Genomic DNA, 22,823 nt, shown 5'->3' on the forward strand with positions numbered 1-22,823 from the left:
CACGAAAGGACAGAGTCCACTTGGCCAGACTGCGATGCGGTCACCACCCAGCACTTCTAAGCTACCAGAAGAGGCTGGACGACCGTGTTGTGAACAGCTGCCCAGGATGTAACACTTCACCCCATACCATACAACACATAATGGAAGACTGCATTATACACAATCATGCACGCAAACAACACAACATACACTCTATAAAGGATTTGTGGGAAAACCCAGTTTCGGCTGTGGCCTTCCTTGGGGAGACGGGACTGCTCAGACAGACAGTCTAGGGAATGACAACAACAATAACCAAGTGAATGTGTCTTTGTGTGGATGTTTTCTGAGGTATAGGTAGTAGGTTGTTAAAGATGTTTGAGTAGTATACCACTGTTAACCACCACCCCACAAATTCTGTTTGTGGTGTTTTCCAACACATAGGAAAAAAAAGCAGGATACAATTCAAACATTTATAACAGCCTACCACCTATACCAAACAAAAATGCACTCACACTTGGATCACTAAACAAGCCTTTCAAAACAGACCACCATATTAATACTCCAACAACTCCCAGACATAAACCCCACAGAAAATAATCCTCCCAAACCTAATAAAGACCACACTGACATACTTGCACTCCATCTAGCATTAAAACAGTACCAACACTGAAAAGGCCTGGCCACAAATTCAAACTGCCCTAGATGCAACCACCACACAGAGACACACTGGGCTTAGAACACCTCATACTACAATCCTCCACACTAATAAGTCCTAGACAACAATACATACATACATATACCACGGCTTTTTCCCCCTTCCAAGGGAGGTAGCCAAAAAGGGAAAGGCATAAAAACACTCCCACCCATTTCATCCCTAAATACCCTCCACACCCCTCCCACCCTTCCTCTCATCTGAGCACCTCCTGGATGACGGGTCATCCCTGCATCCTGCCCACCGCCCTGGGTCAGAAGCAGTGTCGCAAGACACAGCACATCCACAGCAAGGCCGCTTCATTTAATCGGCGACCCCCCCTCTCCGTCCCCCTTTGCATATAAGGCGAGGACGGGGAGAAATCCCTTCGGGCTGCGTCAAAATTTACTCACACATACTACCCAACCCCCCACCCCCCCACCCATTCCTCCTCATGCAGTCACAACATCATCCATATACAACCATTCTCCACTCACCTCTGTCTTCCGTCCTCTCCCTTCCTTCCTCAACAGACATTCCCCTCTTCCCCAAAGCCCCCTTCACCCCATCCATCCACCTCGTCCTAGGACGTCCCCTCATGTTCACTCCCTCCACATCTGCCTTCCATACCTCTTTTACTAGTCTTTCTTCACTCATTCTTTCCATGTGTCCAAACCATCCTAATATTCTTTCATCAACCCTATCTCCCAAATCCTTTTTCACCCCTGTTCTCCTCCTCACCTCCTCATTTCTCACTCTATCCAGCCTAGTAACCCCCACCATACTTCTCAGACACCTCATCTCAAACACATTCAAACTCCTTCTCTCTTCTTCTCTTATGTTCCACGTTTCTGCCCCATACAGTGCTGTTGGCACAATCACTCCTTCATACAGTCTCCTCTTCGCATCCATTCCCAAATGTCTATTCCTCATTACACTCTTTAAACCACCAAGGCATTTACTCGCTTCTCTCAATCTACATTCTACCTCCACCTTCACTCCACCTTTTCCTGCTACACTTGCACCCAAGTATCTAAAACTATCCACTTCCTCCAGTCGCTCCCCCTTAATGTTCACTTCCAGTCTACTGCCACTTTAACCACCTTACTTTTACCCACATTTATCTTTAGCTTTCTTCTATCACATACTCTCCCAAACTCTGCCACCAGCTTCCTCAATCCCTCCTCTGACCCTGCCACAAGCGCAGTGTCGTCCGCAAACAACAGCTGGCTCACCTCCCACTTTTCTCCATTTTCTTTAACCATCTCCAATCCCTGACTCACTACCCTAGCATTCACCTCTCGCACCACCCCATCCATGTATAAGTTGAACAGCCAGGGCGACATAACGCATCCTTGACGAAGTCCCACCTTTACTTCAAACCACTCACTCTCTCCATTTCTAATCCTAACACATGCTCTACTACTCTCATAAAAACTCTTGACAGCTCCCAAAAGCTTTCCTCCTATCCCATAAATCTGCATAACCTCCCACAGTGCCTTTCTGTCTACCCTATCATAAGCTTTTTCCAGATCCATAAAAGCCCAAAAAACATCCTTCCCCTTTCCTATAGCTTTCTCACATATCTGTCTTACCACAAAGATCTGATCTACACAACCTCTACCCGTCCTAAATCCACACTGTTCCTCACCAATTACTCCTGTTCCTCTCCTAATCCTCTCAATTAAGATCCTCCCATAAGCCTTCCCTACTACACTCAACAGGCTAATCCCTCTGAAATTACTACATTCACACTTGTCCCCTTTTCCCTTGTAAAGAGGAACTATACAGGCACTACTCCAGTCCTCCGGTACTCTACCCTCTCTCCAGCAAACATTAAATAACCTCACCAACCAGTCCACCATCACTGAACCTCCCTTTTTCAGACATTCTGCATGACATCCATCCAGACCAGGTGCCTTACCTGCTTTCATCATCTTTACAACTGCCTTCACCTCATCCTTCCTTATTTCTCCTCCATTCTCCTCACTCATCACTCTCATTTTCTTCGCATTTCCCACTGCAGCTATCTTTCCTTCCCTATCCTCCTTCACATTCAGCAACTCCCTAAAATATTCTGCCCATCTTCCCCTCACTGCCATCTCTTCCATTATCATCTCTCCATCTGTACCTTTTACCTTTTCTTCCCTACTTGATTCGCCTCCTCTTCCTCTCTTAATTTCTTTCCAAAACATCTTTTTATTACTTTCAAAATTTTCTGTCATACTCCTACCCCATTTCACATCTGCTCTCCTCTTTGCCTCCTTTACCTTTTTCTTTACTTCTCTTTTCTTTTCTTTGTACGTCTCATATGACTCCCCTGTCCTCTTTTGTAACCAATCTGTGAAAGCTCGCTTCTTCTCTTCTACAACCTTCTTTGTTTCCTCATCCCACCATTCACTACCCTTTCTTCTATTTCCCCCTGTCCTTCTTGTTCCACACACCATCCTTGCACACTTTAAGACTCCCTCCTTGAACCATCCCCATTCCTCCTCCACACCCATCTCTGCTCTATCCTTTACTCCCTCCCACTCCTACTTCAGCTTCTTTTCGTACTCCTTCTCCTTTTCCTTTTCATTCAAGGAGTTCACTCTAAGAACCTCCCTACCTTTTGTCCCTTTCCTCCTTCTCCATCTATCCTCCACTCTCAGCTTACCTTCCACCAAAAAATGATCTGATATTCCCCCACCCTCTCCCCTTAGCACATGTACATCCTTAACTCTTCCTATCATAATCCTATTTACCACTACATAATCCATTAGCACTCTATCTACCACCCTTCCCTCCACCACCCTCTCCCATGTGTATTTATGCTTGACTTTCTTCCTAAACACTGTATTTGCTATCATCAACTCTCTTTCTAGACACATTTCCACCATCAACTCTCTACTACGATTCTTTCCTGTGGAGACAACAATACAATATATATTCCTTGAGTGACTTGTGGACCTGCCTGGAAGCTATTGCTGATTACCTAATGGCTGCAGGTCCTCTGCAAGAGAGACCAGGGGCAATAGATTGATTGGACAGAGAAAGATCAGTCCAATATAATGTCACTTTGGTATCCCTCATAAAAATTCCTCTACTTACAAAATAATATGGTGAGAAGTATCATCATTTTGCAGGGAAGCCACATAGCATATTGCCTCAGGTGGTATTCAGAGTAAATTCAGTTACCTGTCTCATCTCAAACTAATCATGTATCCAGTGGTATATCAAACAGTTGTTTTTATTGCACTCTATGATCCTAATTTACCTTTGAGTCCCTCACCCCTTATCAAACCTTGTTTTGAACTCAAATTTTATTGCTTTCAGGTATTCTTTCAAAACTACTAAAACTCCATAAGAAAAATTATGTTTGGGTCAGATCAAATCAATAAAACAGGTTAAGTTACTTACATTCTCTTGAATTTCCTTGGACTGCAGAGCCAACCTTTAGACACTCATCATCTTCAATCATAGTGTCAGCATCACTATACACATATGGCCTTGGGTCACCAATGTAGTGCACAAGTACACGATGAGGAAACTTCGGTGATGTGTACTGAATACGAATCAAGAATGGAGTTGGGCCTGACACTTTCTCGCATACCTCTAAAAGCTGGTATACTTTGGGTTGCAGTTGGACCCTTCCTAATTCTTCCCAAGACAGGCCATCTGGTGCACTCACTGTAAATGTATGTACTATGCATTTTCACAAAGACACATTTCCAAATTATAAATGTAATTCAAACCTTGAAAAGAAGTAACACATGGATGGATAAGGTACTTGGTTAAGTTGATATGGTGCTAAGAATAAAATAGAAAAACAAAAACATGTCCATAATTATATGTAAATATGTATGTAGCTCAGTCAGAGGAGAAACTGAAGCAGTTGTGGGTGGGGACTGGGAGAGCAAGTGAGAAGAAAAAGATGAAAATAAATATAGGCAAAAGTCAAGTGACATGTACAAAAGGAGAGGGTGGCAATGAATTGGAAATAAGTTTAAAATGAGAGAAACTGGAGACAGTGGATACTTTAAGTATTCAGGGTCACATACAGCAGAAGATAAGAGTGAAGGTGGAGGTGAATAGCGTCATGAAATATAAGTGTCTAAGGATGAACACAATGAGACGACTGTATTTACCTAGTTGTATTTTACAGGAAGGGGAGCTATGCTCATGGTGTCCCTTTTTTGTATCTCACAAGATCAAATTTGTTCTTAAATTCTTGTATGGTGTTTGCACACATTATTTTTTTGTCCAATTTGTTCCAGATATCTATCACTCTGTGTGGGAAGCTGTTCTTTTTCAGGTCTCTTCTGTAGCTGTCCTTTTTGAGTTTCATTGCATGTTCTCTTGTTTTTCCTCTGTCCCACTTTAACAAGTCCTCTCTATCAAGATGTTCCTTTTCTTTCATAATCCTGTAGATGGTTAGTAGGTCCCCTTGATCTCTTCTTTGTTCCAGGGTCAGCAATTCCAGTTTGGCCAGTCTTTGTTGATATGTTAAGTTTGAAAGCGTTGGGGCCATCTTTGTCATTGCTCTTTGTATTCTTTCTATTTTATTTTATTTATTTTTTTTTTTGTACTGGGTGACCATATCAGCACTGCACATTCCAGTTTTGGCTTTATCAGTGATAAGGGGTGATTGTGTCCACAACAATGTATGGAGCTAAGATTTGGAATTAAAGAAGCCTGAGAGGAAAACCTAAATGTACTTCAGATGAAGTGTTTGAGAAGAATGGCAGGAGTTACAAAGAGGGCTAAAGTGGGAAAGGAGGAAAGGTTGGAAAGAGAGCTGGCAGAGAGGATTAATCAAATAATACTGGGATGGTTTGGGCATATGGAAAATATGAGTTAAAAAAAAAAGATGAGTAAAAAAAGTGTGGAAGGCAAAAGTGGATATAGTAAATTTGAAGAGAAGACTGACAATCAGGTAGATGGATGGGGTAAAAGGAGAATTCAGTCTGTCAAGCAGGGAAGGGGGGAGACAAGATACATGTGAATGAAGAGTGGTTGTGAATGGATGAGAAAATGACACACCCCTAAGAGATTTCCCCTTGTCTGCTCTGTATTTTCTTGAGTGGATGAGTGGAGTCACCATTTACTACAACAATGGGGTAGACCAGTTTCAGCAGCTAGACACTTCTTTGGAGGTCCAGTGTCTTGCTGCATTGCCTCCAATCCAAGTGGTGGGCTGGAGAAAAGGATGACACTTCGTCCACACAGAGCTAAGATGGAAGGGATAACATATGGAGTTTTGAATGGGGTGGGTTGGGTAAAGCACGGAGAGAAAGGAGAAAAGTCCTTTTGTTATATTTACCTAATTTAGTATACAGGATAGAAGCAATGCCCATGGGTTCTTGTCTCCTACCTAGCATCAAATGCATATCTGGTTCCAAATTGGTCTACATTCTTATTTTCCAATTATCATATTTAGATTTAAGTTCATATATTGCTAGGGCTTGGGCTATATCATCTAATATATTACAAGTATTTATGTATCTATATGGAAAATTATATTTCTTCATATCCTTTATAAATATATTCTTTCTTTCCTTTGTTCTTATGAGCTCGTAAATTCCTCTCATCAATCGTCAAGAGATTTCGGGTCAAAGTAGTCTATCCCTTTTAGCATTTATGGTGCTAACTTCTTGGTCATATGGCACCACTACAAAATATTAAGGGCGACCAAGATGGTAGGCTGAATCATTTACATTACAAATAAAATTTTGGTTTGGTAAAAGTAATCAAAAGGTATCTAAAACATAAGAGTGCAATTAGGGATGGGGTGAACTAGTAAGATAATCAGAATGAAAACATTCAATAGTGGAACTACAATTTCTTTAAAAGACAAGTGTTCTCTATGAACACTGGCACCTCATGTCCCAAGAAAAGGGCATCCTTTCCAAGTATTTACAAGATGAATAATATTCCATCCTTACCAAGAAACAGAGGAAGTATCACTTTCACAGGCTCATCAGACTGGTACATTACTACAAAATGTTGTGCTGTTTGGAAGACTAAGCAGTCATTATAGAATGGTTGTATTTCCAGGGACATAAGGTGTGTGCAGTACGTGTGGCTCATCCAAAGACAGGTCTTCTTCTCCTTCAGATTTTTAAGTCAATGTTAAAGCAAAAGAGGATTCAAATAGAGGACCTTGAGGTATCTGAGGATGCAGTAATGTTTATTCTGAAGAATCCAACCTTGTAGAATCAGACAAGAGACAGGCAGTGACTTTGGGTCTTGTATATACACAGATGCCAAGACAATACAGAGCAGTCACAAAGGATAAGTATAATAGATGGTGGTTATGAAATATTTTGGTAGAAGCCAAGGACCAGGATGGGAAAGGAGACACAAAACAAAGGAAAACTTGGGAAAAGAAAGGATTGGGAAACAGTACAACTAATATGTTAGATATTTTAGACTACAACAAGTAAGTTCAAGATCTACAGTGCAGGATACCAATAAATACAAACATCAGGGAAACTTTTACAAAAAGCAGCCAGTAGAGTCAATAAAATGGGCAACACAGCAAAATCAAATCCTGACTATGAGGCTTGAAACAACCACCTGATAAGAGAACTTTCAATTTAAAGTTCTTTACATAGGCAGACTGCATGTTGCTCTGTAAAAGTAACTGACAAGGGGTATAGAAAGGACAAACTAACAGGAAATGTGCTACGGTCTCTTCCACTGTATTTACTTAGTTGTATTTACCTAGTTGTATCTTATAGGAAGGGGAGCTACACTTGTGGTGTCCCTCCTTTATATATCACAGTGTCTAGTTTGCTCTTACATTCATGTATGGTATTTGCACACACTATTGTTTCATCCAGTTTGTTCCAAGTGTCCACCACTCTGTGTGGAAAACTGTCCTTCTTCAGATCTCTTCTATAACTACGAGTACCTTTTTGAGTTTCTTTCCATGTCCTCTTGTGTTTCTCTTATCCCAATTTAACAAGACCTCTCTATCAAGTATTTCTGTACCCTTTATGATTCTATAGATGGTCAGTAGGCCTCTCTTTTTTGCTCCAAAGTTGGTAACTTCAATTTTGCCAGTCTCTCTTCATATAACAAGTTTGAAAGTGCTGGAGACATTTTTATGGTTGCTCTCTGGATTCTTTAAATTTTCTTTATATTCTTTTTGGTACTGGGTGACCATAATGTCACCGCATATAACAGTCTAGGCCTTATAAGTGTGACTAATAATTTTTAAATAATTTCTTTGTCCAAAAAGGTAAATGCCACTTTTATTGATCTTAGCAAGCTATAGGTTTCTCTGACAATTTTGTTTATCTGTTTACCAGAGGCCAAGTGATTTGAGATAATTACTCCCAGATCTTTTTCAGATCCCACTTTCTTTACCTCCTTAGTTCTAATTGTATATTGTCCTGATATTCTATTTTTACTTTTTCCCAAACTACATAATGCTACATTTCTTAATGTTGAAGTCCACTTCCAATTTCGGACTCCATTTCCAAACCTTGTTCAGGTCTCCCTGTAGTGATTCACAATCCATTTTTGTATACACTTTTCTCAACAGTTTAGCACTGTCTGGAAAGAAGCTCATGTAACATTGCACATCATCAACCATGTCATTCACATACATAGCAAACATTATTGGAGCCAATACAGATCCTTGCGGAACTCCTCCTTTCAACCTGAATATTTTTCTCTGACTAGTACCCTCACCTTTCTACCATTCAGGAAGTCCTCCATCCAATTTAGTAGGTTGCATTGTATCCCTCCTATGTTTTCCAATTTTCTAAATAATTTTTTGTGTAGTACCTTGACAAAGGCTTTTTGTAAGTCCAAGAAAGCACAATCAGCCCATCCATCCATTTCTTGTATTATATCTATTAGTCTTGAGTAAAAACAGATTAAATTTGTGGTACATGATCTTCCCTGTCTGAACCCAAATTGTCTTGGGTTTATTATATTATTTTCTTCCAGGTGTTTTACCCATCTATTCTTGATAATTTTCTCACAAATTTTGGCTACAGTGCTTGTTAGTGAGACCAGTCTGTAATTAGTTGGTTCTTCCTTGTTTCCTCCTTTATATATTGGTACAATGTTGGCATTTTTCCAGTCTTTTGGTATTTTTCCTTCTTTAAGTGAGCAACTTATGTTATACATTTTGTCCATTATTTCTTTTTTACATTTAGTACAGTATCCAGTTTGCAATTCCATACCAAGCCATACAATTTTCTAACATCAAGGTTTGTTAATTGCTCCATTATTTCCTTTTGTATTTACCTAGTTGTATTTAACTAGTTGTAATATACGGGAAGGGAGCTATGCTCGTGGTGACCCGTCTTTGTATCTCTCCGCATCAAGTTTTATCTTAAAATCTTGTATAGTGTTTGCACATACTGTTTCATTGTCTAATTTGTTCCATGTATTTATTGCTCTGTGTGGGAAGCTGTTCCTTTTCAATTTTTTTCTATAACTGTCCTTTTTCAGTTTTTCTCCATGTCCTCTCGTTTTACCGTTGTCCCACGCTAACAAGTTGTTCCTGTCTAAAACTTCCATTCCTTTCATTATTCTGTAGTCAGCAAATCTCCTCTTTCCCTTCTTTGTTCCAAAGTTGGTAGATTCAATTTGGACAGGCTTTGCTCATATGTTACTTCGGTGAGAGTCGGTGCTAGTTTGGTTGTCGCTCTTTGCATTCTTTCTAGCTTCTTAATATTCTTTTTGGTACTGGGTGTCCAAAGTAATGCTGCATACTCAAGTTTTGGTCTTATTAGTGTAGTTAGTATTTTCTTTATCATTTCTTCATCCAAATAAGCAAATGCCACTTTGATTGACCTCAATAAATTGTAGGTTTCTCTGAATATTTTATTTATATGCTTATCTGGTTTCATGTCCTTTCCAATCATCACTCCAAGATCTTTTTCCGAGTTTGCTTTTTTTACTTTTTCTTCCCCAATTCTGTAATCTTTTGATATTCTGTTTTTACTCTTTCCAAATTCCATTATACTGCATTTCTTTATATTAAATTTTACTTCCCACTTTTGAGTCCAATTCCAGATCGTGTCCAGATCTTGTTGCAATGAGTTGCAGTCCTCTTCCGTTTTTACCTTCTTTAGTAATTTTGCATCATCTGCAAAGAAATTCATATAGCACTCCACACCTTCATTCATGTCATTAATGTATATGGCGAACATGATCGGGGCCAGTACTGATCCTTGTGGGACACTGCTTTTTACTTCTTCCCAGAGAATTTTTCTCTAATTACAATTCTCATTTTCCTCTCAATCAGGAAGGCTTTCATCCATTTCAATAATTTACCTCTGATGCCACCTTTTGACTCTATCTTCTTTATAAGTTTCTTATGTGGTACCTTATCGAATGCCTTTTGCAAGTCCAGAAAAGCACAGTCCACCCACCCATCTCTTTCTTGTATTATGTCTATTAATCTTGAGTAGAAGCAGATAAAATTTGTTGTACATGATCTCCCTTGTCTGAATCCAAATTGATTTGGATTCAGTATAGACTTTTCTTCCAGGTGTTTAACCCATCTGTTTTTGACAACTCTTTCACAAATTTTTGCTATTGTGCTTGTTAGTGAGACCGGCCTGTAGTTGTAAATTGGTACGATGTTTGCCTACTTCCAGTCCAATGGCACTTTTCCTTCTTTAAGTGAGAATTTAATTATATATATTTTGTCAGTTAATTCTTCCATACATTCTTTCAGTATCCAGTTTGCAATTCTGTCTGGGCCATGTGATTTCTGACATCAAGGGTTTTAATTTGGTCACTGATTTCCTTTTGTGTTACGATTATTTCTTTCATTGTGGGGAATAATTCTCTCTCTCTACACAGTTAGGCAAGTTTCTTCATTTAAGTTTTCTCAATTTACATTTTGAAAGAATTTTCAGTTTCTGAAAATCCATTTTGTTATACATTAGTCTTCCTTTTCTATGTTTCTCATTTCTTCTCAAATCAATTTGTTCTTTCAGTTCAAACTCTATTAGTATGTGGTCACTTTTCCCAATTTGTGTCCTGTATTTCATTTTATCCACAATTTCAGGCTCTAACATAAATATTGAATCTAGTCTCTATGGTTCTTCCTTTCTATATCTGGTATTTTCCTTTACCCATTGAGTCATTGTATATTCAATGGTCATATCAAGTAGTATATTTCCCCAAAGGTCTTCTCCACCTTTCAATGTCATGTCTTCCCAACATATTTCTTTTGATTTAAATTCATCCACAATTACTGTTTCCTCCTTTCAGTAATTCAATTAATGCATGCTTTGTGTCTTCCAACATTTTGGAATGATCAATGTCTAAGAGTATGGTTTTGGTGGCACATATATTACTACAAATTTTCTACTTTTCGTGTCAATTTTTTCAACTTTAATCATACTGAATTCCACATTTTTACCTTCTATTATCTTTGTCACATTTAAGCCTTTCTTGGTCAAAAACATGACTCCACCCTGTTTTTTCCTTTCTATTTTTTATCCAATGGTTGTATAAACCTTGTCCCACAGTATTAGGTGGTAATGGACCTTTTAATTTAGTCTCCACAATTCCCATTATGTCTGGTTTCTCTATTACCAAATGGTTTAGTCCTGAAATCATGCCATGTTGGTATAGGCTATTTTTTTTTTCTTTCTTTCTCCTCCTTTTCTGTTTCTGTTTATTACATTTACTTTCAGGTCTAGTACTCTCTCAAAAAAAAAAAAAAAAAAAAAAAAAAAAAATCTTTTTGGTCTCTGTTCTTCTTTCATTTGCTTCGTTTCTTAGTGTCTTTTCCCTCTTTTTCCTCACCACTCATTATTTTTTTCCATACATTTTTGTAATTTTTAGTATTTGCCAGCTTTACTGTTTTTATAGTACTTTTGCTATCACTTGAAACCTCAGTTTGATTTTTAGTCTACATTTTTTTTCTTTAGAGTATTGTCCCATCCTATGTACATGTACTTCTATTGTCCATTATTTGTCCCTCCTCTTGTATCTCTTTCATAATTTCTTTTGCAATTTCTTTCTCTTCTCTCTTTGGTATCTAGGTACATTGTTTTTCTTTGATACCATAAACTACTATGCAAACAAAAAGGGGTATATATAAGGTGTTGGTATAACAAAAAGTGTAGTGATGCTAAAGATAGAGACAAAGCCTGGAAAAGGAGGAAAAAAGACAAAAAATTACCAAATGGCAAATATATATCAAACTAAGAAATGTATATGTAAAAAATGCACGGAAGAAAAAATAAACTATGAAAAAGACATAATAGGAAAATGTAAGGGCCAACCTAAATTATTCTACAGATATGTAAAAGACAAACTAAAAGACAAACACATAATGGTGAAACTGTGCGAAGGAAATAAAGAATATATATAAGATGTAGAAACTGCTGAAATTATGATCAAACATTTTAAATCTGCATTCAAAATTGAAGGCTCACAAAACTGAGATGAAGGATAGAGAGAAAGATCCCTTGCAATGAAAGAAATAACAGTGACACAGAAAAAATAAGGGAACAAATAAAAAACCTTGATGTCAGTAAGTCACACAGCCCAGATGGAATTGAAAATTGGAAATTGAAAGAATGTATAGAAGAAATAACAGATAAAATACACAAGATAACTGATTTCTCACTCAAAGAAGGAAAAGTACCACAAAATTGGAAAAATGCAAATATTGTACCAATATACAATGGAGGGGACAAAGAAAATCCAACCAACTATAGACCAGTCTCCCTTACAAGTATGATAGCAAAAATACATAAAAAAGTTATCAAAAGTAGATGGATTAATCATTTGGAGAACAAAATACAAATCCAAAACAATTTGGATTTAGTTGCAGAAGATCATGTGCCACAAACTTAATATTCTTTTACTTGAGGCTAATAGAAATAATTCAAGAAAGGGATGGATGGGCAGATTGTATTTACCTAATTGTATTTACCTAGTTGTATTTTGCGGGATGGGGAGCTACACTTGTGGTGTCCCACTTTTGTATCTCGCAGTGTCTAGTTTGATCTTAAACTCATGAATGGTTTTTGTGCATACTATTTCATTGTCCAGTTTGTTCCAAGTGTCCACCACTCTATGTGGAAAACTTTTTCTTCAGATCCCTTCTGTAGCTATGTTTTTTTTTTTTTTTTTTCCATGTCCTCTTGTGCTTCTCTTGTCCCAGTGTAACAAGTCCTCTCTATCAAGTATTTCTGTGCCCTTCATGATTCTGTAGAGGGTCAGTAGATCATCTCTCTCTCTTCTTTGCTTCAGAGTCGGTAACTCCAGTTTAGCCAATCTCTCCTCATATGATAAGTTTGCAAGTGCAGGTGCCATTTTTGTTTCTGCTCTCTAGATTCTTTCTATTTTCTTTATATTCTTTTTGGTACTGGGTGACTATAATGTCGCCGCATATTCTAGTCTAGGCCTTATCAGTGTGACCAATATTTTTTTAACCACTTCCATAAGGTGACGCCTACGTAGGCGGCATGAGGAGCAAGTGGGTACTCGATGTTGCCAACGTCGCCATCTTGATTATATTTATTGTAGTCGTACCTACGTAATTTTCATTCTCTCTAAACTGGCTTCATCAGTTTTCTATGGTTGTCAAAATGCATGGGTGAAAGAGAACGAACGATTAAGCACTGACTTTATTTTTTATAATGCGATTATGACGCAACATCGCACGTCGGGCAGCTAATGCTGCCAGACGTGCGATGTGCCCCGTAGTGAAGAGGTTAATCATTTCTTCGTCCAAATATGTAAATGCCACTTTTATTGATCTTAGCAAATTATAAGATTCTCTGACAATTTTGTTTATCTGTTTATCATAGGAAAAGTCGTTTGAGATAATTACACCCAAACCATTTTCGGATCTCTCCTGCTTTACCTCCTTGGTTCCAATTTTATATTGTCCTGATATTCTATTTTTGTTTCCGAACTCCATTATGCTACACTTGTTTGTATTTAAGGGGACCGGCTGATCAAAAGATGAAAATCTTTATTAATTGGGTTATTGCACAGAAATTTATGTCAGGAGTTAAGGACACCATATACATCTTTCCTAACCCAAAAAAAATAATCTGCAACCCTTTCATGTTTTGCCCCCCCCCCCATCTCCCTTTAAAAAAAATTGATAATATTAAAATGGCTACTCCTCCTATAATAACTGCTCTACATGAATGAAATTAATATGGTGGAAGGACCTTATCCAGACCTTCAAACTGATAGAGAGAAATTTCAGTTAAAGTAATTAGTTTGTGTAATTTTAATTTTTATATTTTTTCCCACCCCATCCCCCTTCAAATAGGGAAAAAATAAATTGGCAAAAATTAACCCTTTCAGATATTAAAAAAAAACTTCTATTTCATCAATCATGCAGATTTAGACATATTATGTGTGAATTTTCATTGAAATTGATTAAGATGTTATGGAGTAGAAGTTTGAAGGTATAAAACTTAGGTTTTGAGATGTGGGCCGTCAAAGTTTTCACTAACTTTGAACCCCTACATACTAATATAAATAAGGGATATCATGGCATTTCCTTATTTAGTTTTTTAGGCTTGAATGTTGATAATATTTAGAATAAAATTTATTTATATGTAGTTATATATGTTGATGTCCAGTCATATAATCTTCTGTCTTCTGGCTCCTGGTCCCCACCTGCATTTTAGGCAGGTTATTACATTAGGGTGTCATAGCTTGCTTACTTTGTAATTCTTGCTTCTTCCTAGCTTCCTGAAGGTGTTTGGTTTGCTTGCGAGGACGTGGCATCTCAAAAATTGTATAAAAGCTTGTCAAATGACAAAAGGATGAGTGATGGTGGCTTGCAGTGGAGCGTATCACTCAATTTTCGTGTACTGTTTATCGCTTTCTAAGGCATCTACCCATTCTGGGGTCTATATATAACCTCTGGTACAGAGACAGAGTTGCCAGAAGTCACTAGCAATAGTACTCAATCATTACAAATTATTGCTATTTATTGCTAATTATTGCTTTTTATTGCAATAATATATATATTGCAATAATATATATATTGTAGTGACCAATACGTATCATAGGGCAGAGATGGGGTCAAGTTGGGGGGAGGAGGGGGTTTATTTGCCATAACTACGTAAATAAGGTGAATTTTGATGAAATACTCTGCACACAGACTGTCGATTGCCATACGCAGATGTAGAATTTTTTTCCCAGTTTTTCATTTTTTTCCCCCAATTTTCATCGATTCTTGACCAGCCAGTCCCCTTAAGTCCACTTCCCACTTCTGATTCAAGTTCCATACTTATTCAGGTCTTCCTGCAGTGATTTGCAATAATTTTCAGTTTTTACTTTCCATAACAGTTTGGCATCATCTGCAAAGAAGCTCATGTAACATTTCACATCATCATCCATGTCATTCACATAAATAGCAAACATTATTGGAGATAATACAGATCCTTGCAGTATTCCACTGATCACCTCTTTCCAACTTAAATATTTTTCTCTGAGCACTACTCTCATCTTTCTACCAATCAGGAAGTCCTCCATCCATTTTAGTAAGTTCCCTTGTACCCCTCCTATATGTTCCAGTTCTTTTTAATAATTTTTTGTGTGGTACTTTGTCAAAAGCTTTATGTACCGTAAGTCCAGGAAGGCATAGTCAGCCCATCCATTCCTTTCTTGCACTATGTCTATTAATCTTGAGTAGAAACACATTAAGTTTGTGGTACATGATCTTCCTTGTCTGAACCCAAATTGTCTTGGGGTTATTATATTATTGTCTTTCAGGTGTTTTACCCATCTATTCTTGATGATTTTCTCACAAATTTTGACTATAGTGCTTGTTAGTGAGACTGGCCTGTAGTTAGTTGGTTCTTCCTTGTTTCCTTTTTTATATATTGGTACAATGTTAGCATTTTTCCAGTCTTTTAGTATTTTTTCTTTTTTAAGTGAGCAACTTATTATGTTATATATTTTGTCCGTTAGTTCTTCTTTGCATTCTTTTAGAATCCAATTTGCAAATCCATCTGGGCCATGTGATTTCCTGACATCAAGGTTTGATAGATGTTCCAATATTTCTTTTTGTGTTATTGTTATCTCGCTCATGGGGGGAGATCGCCTTTCATTACCTTCATCCCAATATTGTGCTTTCTCTCTAGTGAAGACAGATTTGAAGTGATTATTCATAACTTTGGCCGTTTCTAATTCTTCTGTGTATTCTGTATTCCCTTGGCATAGTTTCATCATTTCCTGTTTGTTTTTAAGTTTACCATTCATGTATTGAAAGAATAGCTTGGGTTGCTCTTTGCATTTATCTATAATATCCTTCTCATGGATCCTTTTTTCCTCTCTTCTCACAACATACTCGTTTCTATAGTTTATATAAACCTGCCATTTTCCAGGGTTTTTTTCTTTTCTCCATCTTTTCCAAGCTCTGTCCCTTCTGTCTTTTGCCTCACTGCATCTTTTGTTGAACCAGCATTTAATGTACACTCTCTCTAGCTTCTGTCTTGGTACGTGCCTATTCACCCCTTCATTGTAATTATCCATCAAGATATCCCATTTGTCTTCCATTTTTGTCTCTTCCATGTAAAAAATTTTCCCAGTTTGCATTCTAGAAGAATTTCTTTAGTTTTGCAAAGTCCATTTTGTTGTATATCAATCTTCGTTTCCTATGCTTTTCATTTCTCTCCTTGAATATTTCTTCCTTTAGTTTAGTCTCAATAAGTATATGGTCACTTTCCAATTGGTGTCTTGTATTGGGTTTTATCCACAATTTCAGTTTCTGCTATAAATATTAAATCTAGTTTTGACGGCTCATTATTTCTGTATCTGGTGTTTTCACTGACCCACTGAGTCATTGTATATTCCATGGTCATGTCCAGTAGTACATTACCCCACAAGTCTTCTGCTCTCACTGTCATGTTCTCCCAACAAATTTCTTGGCAAATTAAATCCCCCATAATTACCAGATTACAGTAAGTCCTTGTTATATGGTACATATGCATTCCTGAAAACCTTACCGCAAATTGAAATTACCATATACCGAATCTATTATAACATGTAATAACAGGATATGTGTTCCAGGACGTTGAAAGTCACCCCTACAGACATGAAAATATATGAAAATAGTCACATAAGAAAATATAAAGTACTGCTCAAAAGAAATAAACAGAAAATATTTTTATTTACCTTTCACTCACCACATATTCTATCAGATGATGTCCCTCCCTAGGCTAAGGGGCAGTAGGGATCTCAGCCCTTACTCATCTTTTGCTGAGTAGGCAGACAAAGATGAGGGTGAGGCAGGAGGCTGAAAACCCTCAAACACTTCGTTATCTGCACTGTCAGAAGCAGCAACCTTTCCATCTTATCCATTATTGGCTCACGGTGTTTTGTTAGCAATTTCCTCTGCAGATGCGTTGCATTCTCCCCAGCTTTTTTTATAGCCTCACGATTCTTCAACACCATCCAGAATGTCGACTGGGCTAGGCCCATGTTTCAACTTATGGCAGACGTACCTTCTCCCTGCTCTTTCCTCTTCAAAATATTTAATTTTACCTCCAATATCAGACTACTCCTCTTTTGCTTTGCCTTTTCAACTCCAGCAGTGTCTGCAGAACGTTTTGTGGCCATTATGGGTGCATCACTGTGCGTCGTAATAATAATATCCACAAAAAACACACTGTAAGGATTTAATTTGTGTTCAAAGGCAAACACGGGAAGAGACTGATTGTTGTGGTGGCCGCACGGCATGGTGGTGCTACGGTACGGTGTAAACAAAACATGAGCGGATACCGTATCTGTGAATTTTTCTTACTGTAAATAAAATCAAGGGTAGTGATTACCAAATACCATAACTCTGAATTTACTGGATAAAGAATTGCTGTATAAGGAGGACTCACAGTAACCCCGCCCATTAGTATCTCATTTAATGATTGCCTTGTATCTTCTAGCATTTTCGTTTGCTCATTCTCTTTCCAAGCGTTCATTTTTGGGGGCACATAAGTTACCACAAACTTTCTACTTTTCATGTTCTTGTCTTCGACTTTTATCATGATCAGTTCTACATTACCTTTGCCCTCCGCTATTTGTCACATTCATGTTTTTCTTGGACAAGAACTTGATTCCTCCTACCTGTTACTGGTCTTTGTTTTTAATCCAATAATTGTATAGTCCATGTCCAACACGGATGGATGGTATTTCATCCCATAGTTTAGTCTCCACAATTCCCATTATGTCTGGCTTTTCTTCTAACAGGTAATCATTACGTTCATTTAGTCCTGAAATTAATCCCTCGCTGTTGATATAGGCCACTTTCAATTTTCTTCTTTCTCCATTTTTTTTTTTTTTTTTTTTTTTTTTTTTGTCTTTGGTTTGCCCATTTTGATGTACCATTTCCTCAGTCTCATGTCGATTACTCTCCAAAAGAATTCCTTGCTTTTGGTCTCCGTTCTCTTCGCATTTTTTCCCTTTGCTTCATCTCTTAGTGTCTTTTCTTTTTCTAATTCCTCAATACTCATTTTCCTTTTTATCCATATCTTATTGTACTTCTCACTCCTTGCCAAGTTACCTACTTTTTCAAATATGTCTTCTACTACCATTTATGATTTTAGTTTTATCTTTAGGGGTCGATTTCTTTCCTTAGAATAATGACCAATCCTAAATGCATTGTCTACGTCTTTCCCTGAATCTTGGGCTCCATCCTAAATTTCCTTTAGGATTTCTATTGCTGTCTCTTTTTCTTTCTTTTTTTCTCATGTACCTTGCCAGACCATGTTTTTCTTTTAGTCCATATACCACAATACATTTTTTCCTATCCACTGTGTTTCTGACCCAATTTACTTTTTCATTAATTACTTGGATAATTGTGTCTTTTGCATTTTCCTGCATTTGTTGTTGGACTATTTCTTTGAAAACAACTTCTTTATTTTCAATGTTTTCCTTCCATTTCTTAATCTTTTGGATACTTTCCTCACCTAAGTTCTCTTCAATTTTTTCAGTCATTTCTTGTCTTTTGTTGTTTACCTCTGTTTAAAGTTTTCGCTATTGGTACTATCATTAATTCTCTTCTTTTCATTATCACTCTTCTGCTCTCTTATATAATTTTTCATTTCCTTAATCTCGTTTCTTAGATCCAAGTTAGTTTTCCTCAGGTTGAAATTTTCAATGTTTGCTTGCACTAAGCAATCCATTAGTCCAATGATTTCATTCCTCAAGTCCACAATTTCATTCTCCCACCGTATCCTATTTTTGCTCATTTCCCTCTCTATCACTAAGATTCGACTTAAACTCCTTCTTTCATACTTACTGAATCCAGAAAAAGCATCGTTGTGATGTTCCCGCGTGGTTGCTGGAGTCTCATAAAGTTTGTTTACATCGGGGTTCAGCATGGCATCACTAGATGGTTCTGATTCACAGTTGTTGTTCGAGTCAGACTTTTCATTATTTTCCTTATTTTTTTTTTTTTTTTCTAATTACATCTTAATACATTTAACTAGCACTGCAGAGATATCATTTTGGACACCCATGATTTCTCCCCTCCCATACCATACAAACCAGCGATGAAGGTGCTGACAGTTCCATGGTAAGCGCGTGTGTGCCTTCTTACATTTATAAAAAGCATTTGACAAAGTACCACACAAAAAGCTAAGAAAATTGAAACACTAGGTGGAGTACGAGGAAAGTTATTGGAATGGACGAAAGATTTCTTGAACGGGAGAAAAATGAGGGTGGTACTCAGAGACAAGAACTCAAATTGGGAAGAAATTATAAGTGGAGTCCCACAAGGTTCTGTATTGGCTCCGATAATGTTGGATGAAGGTGTAGAATGTTGTATGAACTTCTTTGCAGATATTGCGAAACTACTAAAGAAAGTATGTACAGAGGAAGATTGCAAATCATTACAAGAAGGTCTGGACAATGTGAGGAAATGGAGTCAGAAGTGTGAAGTGAATTTCAACATCAATAAATGTAGTACTGTATAATGGAATTTGGAAAAACCAAAAATAAAATATCTGGACAGTATAAAATTGGTACAAAGGAAGTTAAAAAAAGTCAACTTGGAAAGGGACCTAGGAATAACCATCATCAATGACATGGCACCAGGCAAACATATCAACAAATTAGTCAGAGAAACTTTCAATTTATTAAGATCAATGAAAGTGGCCTTTGATTACATGGACGAAAGAAATAGTAAAGAAAATATTAGTTACATTGATAAGACCAAAATTGGAGTATGCTGCAACACCATGGACACCTAGTACTAAGAACATAAAGAAATTAGAAAGAATTCAAAAAGCAACGACAAAGATGGCACCAACACTTTCCAAGTTACATATGAACAAAGATTGGACAAACTCAAATTACCAACCCTGGAACAAAGAAGAGACCTACTAACCATCTACAGAATTATGAAAGGGATGGAAGTCCTTGATAGATATGATTTACTGAAGTGGGATGGGAGAAAAGCAAGACACAAAAAGAAACTTAAAAAGGATAGTTACAGAAGAGATCTGAGAAAGAATAGCTTCCCACACAGAGTGATATATACCTGGAACAAACTGAATGAGGACACAATGTGTGCAAAAACTATACAAGAATCTAAGATCAAACTGGATGCTGAAAGATACAAAAGCAGGTCATTACAAGCATAGCTCCCTTCCCATATAATACAACTAGGTAAATACATCTGTCTCTGACCCAATTCTCTTTTTCCTTAATTACTTTAATTACCATTTCTTTAGCATTTTCTTCCACTTGTTGCTGTACTATTTCTTTAAAAGTTTTTTTCTTCTTCCACTTTCCATTGATTTTTTTTTTTTTTTTTTAGGGATCTGTCTCTTCAACTTTCTTAATCACTGCTTGTATTTGTTCTTTCACTTCTTTTTTCAAAGCCTCATTTTTCTTTTTATCTTCATTTTTCATTCCTTTGGAGTTAATGTGACCGAAATGTAGTCTTTGTATCTTAGTACAATTATTATATTTACACGATCAATGGCAATAATGGATGAAACAAACAAAGAATTCAGTGATAAGGAAACTGCAAAGTGATGTCTTGACGTAAGTACAATAGAGTCCCCATTTGGTGTAATTAAAAAAAGAATGTATCTGAATGAGACCCCAAAAACATACCAAAGGTTGGATAGAGGTGTCTTGGGGTTTAATAGAGAAAATAGTAATATATATAGAGGGCTAGACATGGATAGAGAACACAGGTTTAGAAATATAAGAAATAGAGAAATAAATTAATTGTTAGATGAAATAATTGAACTGAAAAGTGAATGCAAAAGTATATATAAGAAAGTAGCTATATTAAGAAAAGCCAAGGAAAAAATAATAGGGAAATAGATGAATTGAAAATGGAACTGAATAGGATAAAGGGAGAAAATGTAAGACTGAAAAATGAAGATATGAGTAGGAATGAGGCATTAAAGGAGATGAAGGATCAAATACAGGCAGTGACTGAGAAAGTAGAAGAAAAGATTAAAGAAAATGACTTTCAAGAAATAAAGAAACAGTGGAAGGTGGAACAGGAAAGTAAAAAATTATCTTTTCAGGAAATAGTGGAATAACAAGTTAAGGAGAATGTGAAGAAAACTGTAATCCATATGATTAAAGAGATAGGAAATTTGGTTAGGGATACAATGGACAAAAAAAAAGATGCATTGTGATCCTACGTATCAGAAAGAGAAGAAAAAGAGATCACAAAAGAGATTCTGAAGGAGATTCATGAGGAGAATCAAACCCTGGATAAAGAAATCGAGGAAACATATAGGATGGGTAGATACTCAAAAGAAAAACAATATAGGCAACTAAAAGTAAAACTTAGGTCACAAATGATAGCAGAGGAAGTACTATCCAGAACAGCAAAACTAGCACATAGTGAAAATCACAAAAACGTATGGATAAAGAAAGAAATGAGTGAAGAAGAAAAAGAAAAGGAGCTTAGAAATGAAGCGAAGGGAAAAAATGAAAAAGGAACCGAGACTGAAAATAATTTTTTTTTTTTTTGGAAAGTGGTGGACCTGATGCAGAGAAAATGGTATATCACGAAAAACACAGGCCTGGACAGAACACGATCATTCCAAATTGCTAGATACTAAACATGAACTGATATACTGAAAGGAAGAGGAAATACCATAATGGGTGATTTTAACTCAAAAGAAATGACAGTTAAAGGTGGAGAGGACATATGAGGCAGCATACTACTTGATATGACCATTGAATATACAATGACTCAATGAATAAAGGAAAATACCAGATACAGAAACAATGAGGAACCTTCGAGACTGGATTTAATACTTACATCAGAACCTGAAATTGTAGACGGAATAGATTACAAAACACCAATAGGAAAAAGTGACCATGTACTAATAGAATTCAAACTAAAACAGCAAACAGACCTAAGAAGAAATGAGAAACATAGAATAAGAGAACCAATGTAGAACAAAACAAATTTTGAGAAACTTAAAGAATTCTTTTGTAATGCAAACTGGGAAAAATTCCTAAATGAAGAAACAAGGATGGAAGAGAAATGGAATATACTAAAAGAAATTTATAATAAGGGTGTGACCAAATATGTTCCACAACAAAAGCAAGAAATAATATACATAAAAAACTGGTACAACAATAAATGTAGTGATGCCAAGGATAAAAGGGACAAAGCCTGGAAAAAATGGAAGACAAAAAGAAGAGCAAATGGCAAACATACATCAAAATGAGAATCAATTATATAAAAATATGCAGAGAAGAAAAGAGAAATTATGAAAAGGAAATAATAGAAAAATGCAAGGAACAACCAAAACTATTTAATAGATATGTGAACGGTAAACTAAAAAATAAACAAGAAATAGAAAGGTTGTGCCAAGGAAGTCATGAATACACAGAAGAACAAGAAATGGCAGAAGTTATGAACAACCACTCCAAATCTGTTTTCACAATTGAGAACACACCTAACTGTGAGGGAATAGAAGGAAATAACTGTAACAAAGAAGGAAATCAGCGACCAAATAAAAAACCTTGATGTCAGAAAATTGCATGGACTGGATGGAATTGAAAATTGGATATTGAAGGAATGGGTAGAGGAATTAACAGAAAAAATACACACTATAATCAAATGCTCGCTCAAAGAAGGTAAGGTACCACAAGACTGGAAAAATGCAAACATAGTACCAATATATAAAGGAGGAAAAAAGGAAAATCCAATAAACTAGAAACTGGT

General features: G+C 36.8%; 1 protein-coding gene across 13 annotated transcripts in view; it reads right to left on the reverse strand.

The window, feature by feature from the left end:
• LOC143039374 (uncharacterized) overlaps nucleotides 1-22,823 on the reverse strand; it is a 1,426,499-nt gene that overhangs the window by 860,397 nt on the left and 543,279 nt on the right. For all 13 annotated transcript variants that reach the window (XM_076209287.1, XM_076209284.1, XM_076209291.1 and 10 more), the window contains one exon: nucleotides 4,070-4,339. In XM_076209287.1, coding sequence (XP_076065402.1) covers nucleotides 4,070-4,339 — 270 coding nt within the window. The remainder of the gene's footprint in view (nucleotides 1-4,069; nucleotides 4,340-22,823) is intronic.

The sequence above is a fragment of the Oratosquilla oratoria genome, chromosome 26 (assembly GCF_046742065.1).
Source record: "Oratosquilla oratoria isolate Oo_2021 chromosome 26, ASM4674206v1, whole genome shotgun sequence".
Taxonomy (NCBI): Eukaryota; Metazoa; Arthropoda; class Malacostraca; order Stomatopoda; family Squillidae; genus Oratosquilla; species Oratosquilla oratoria.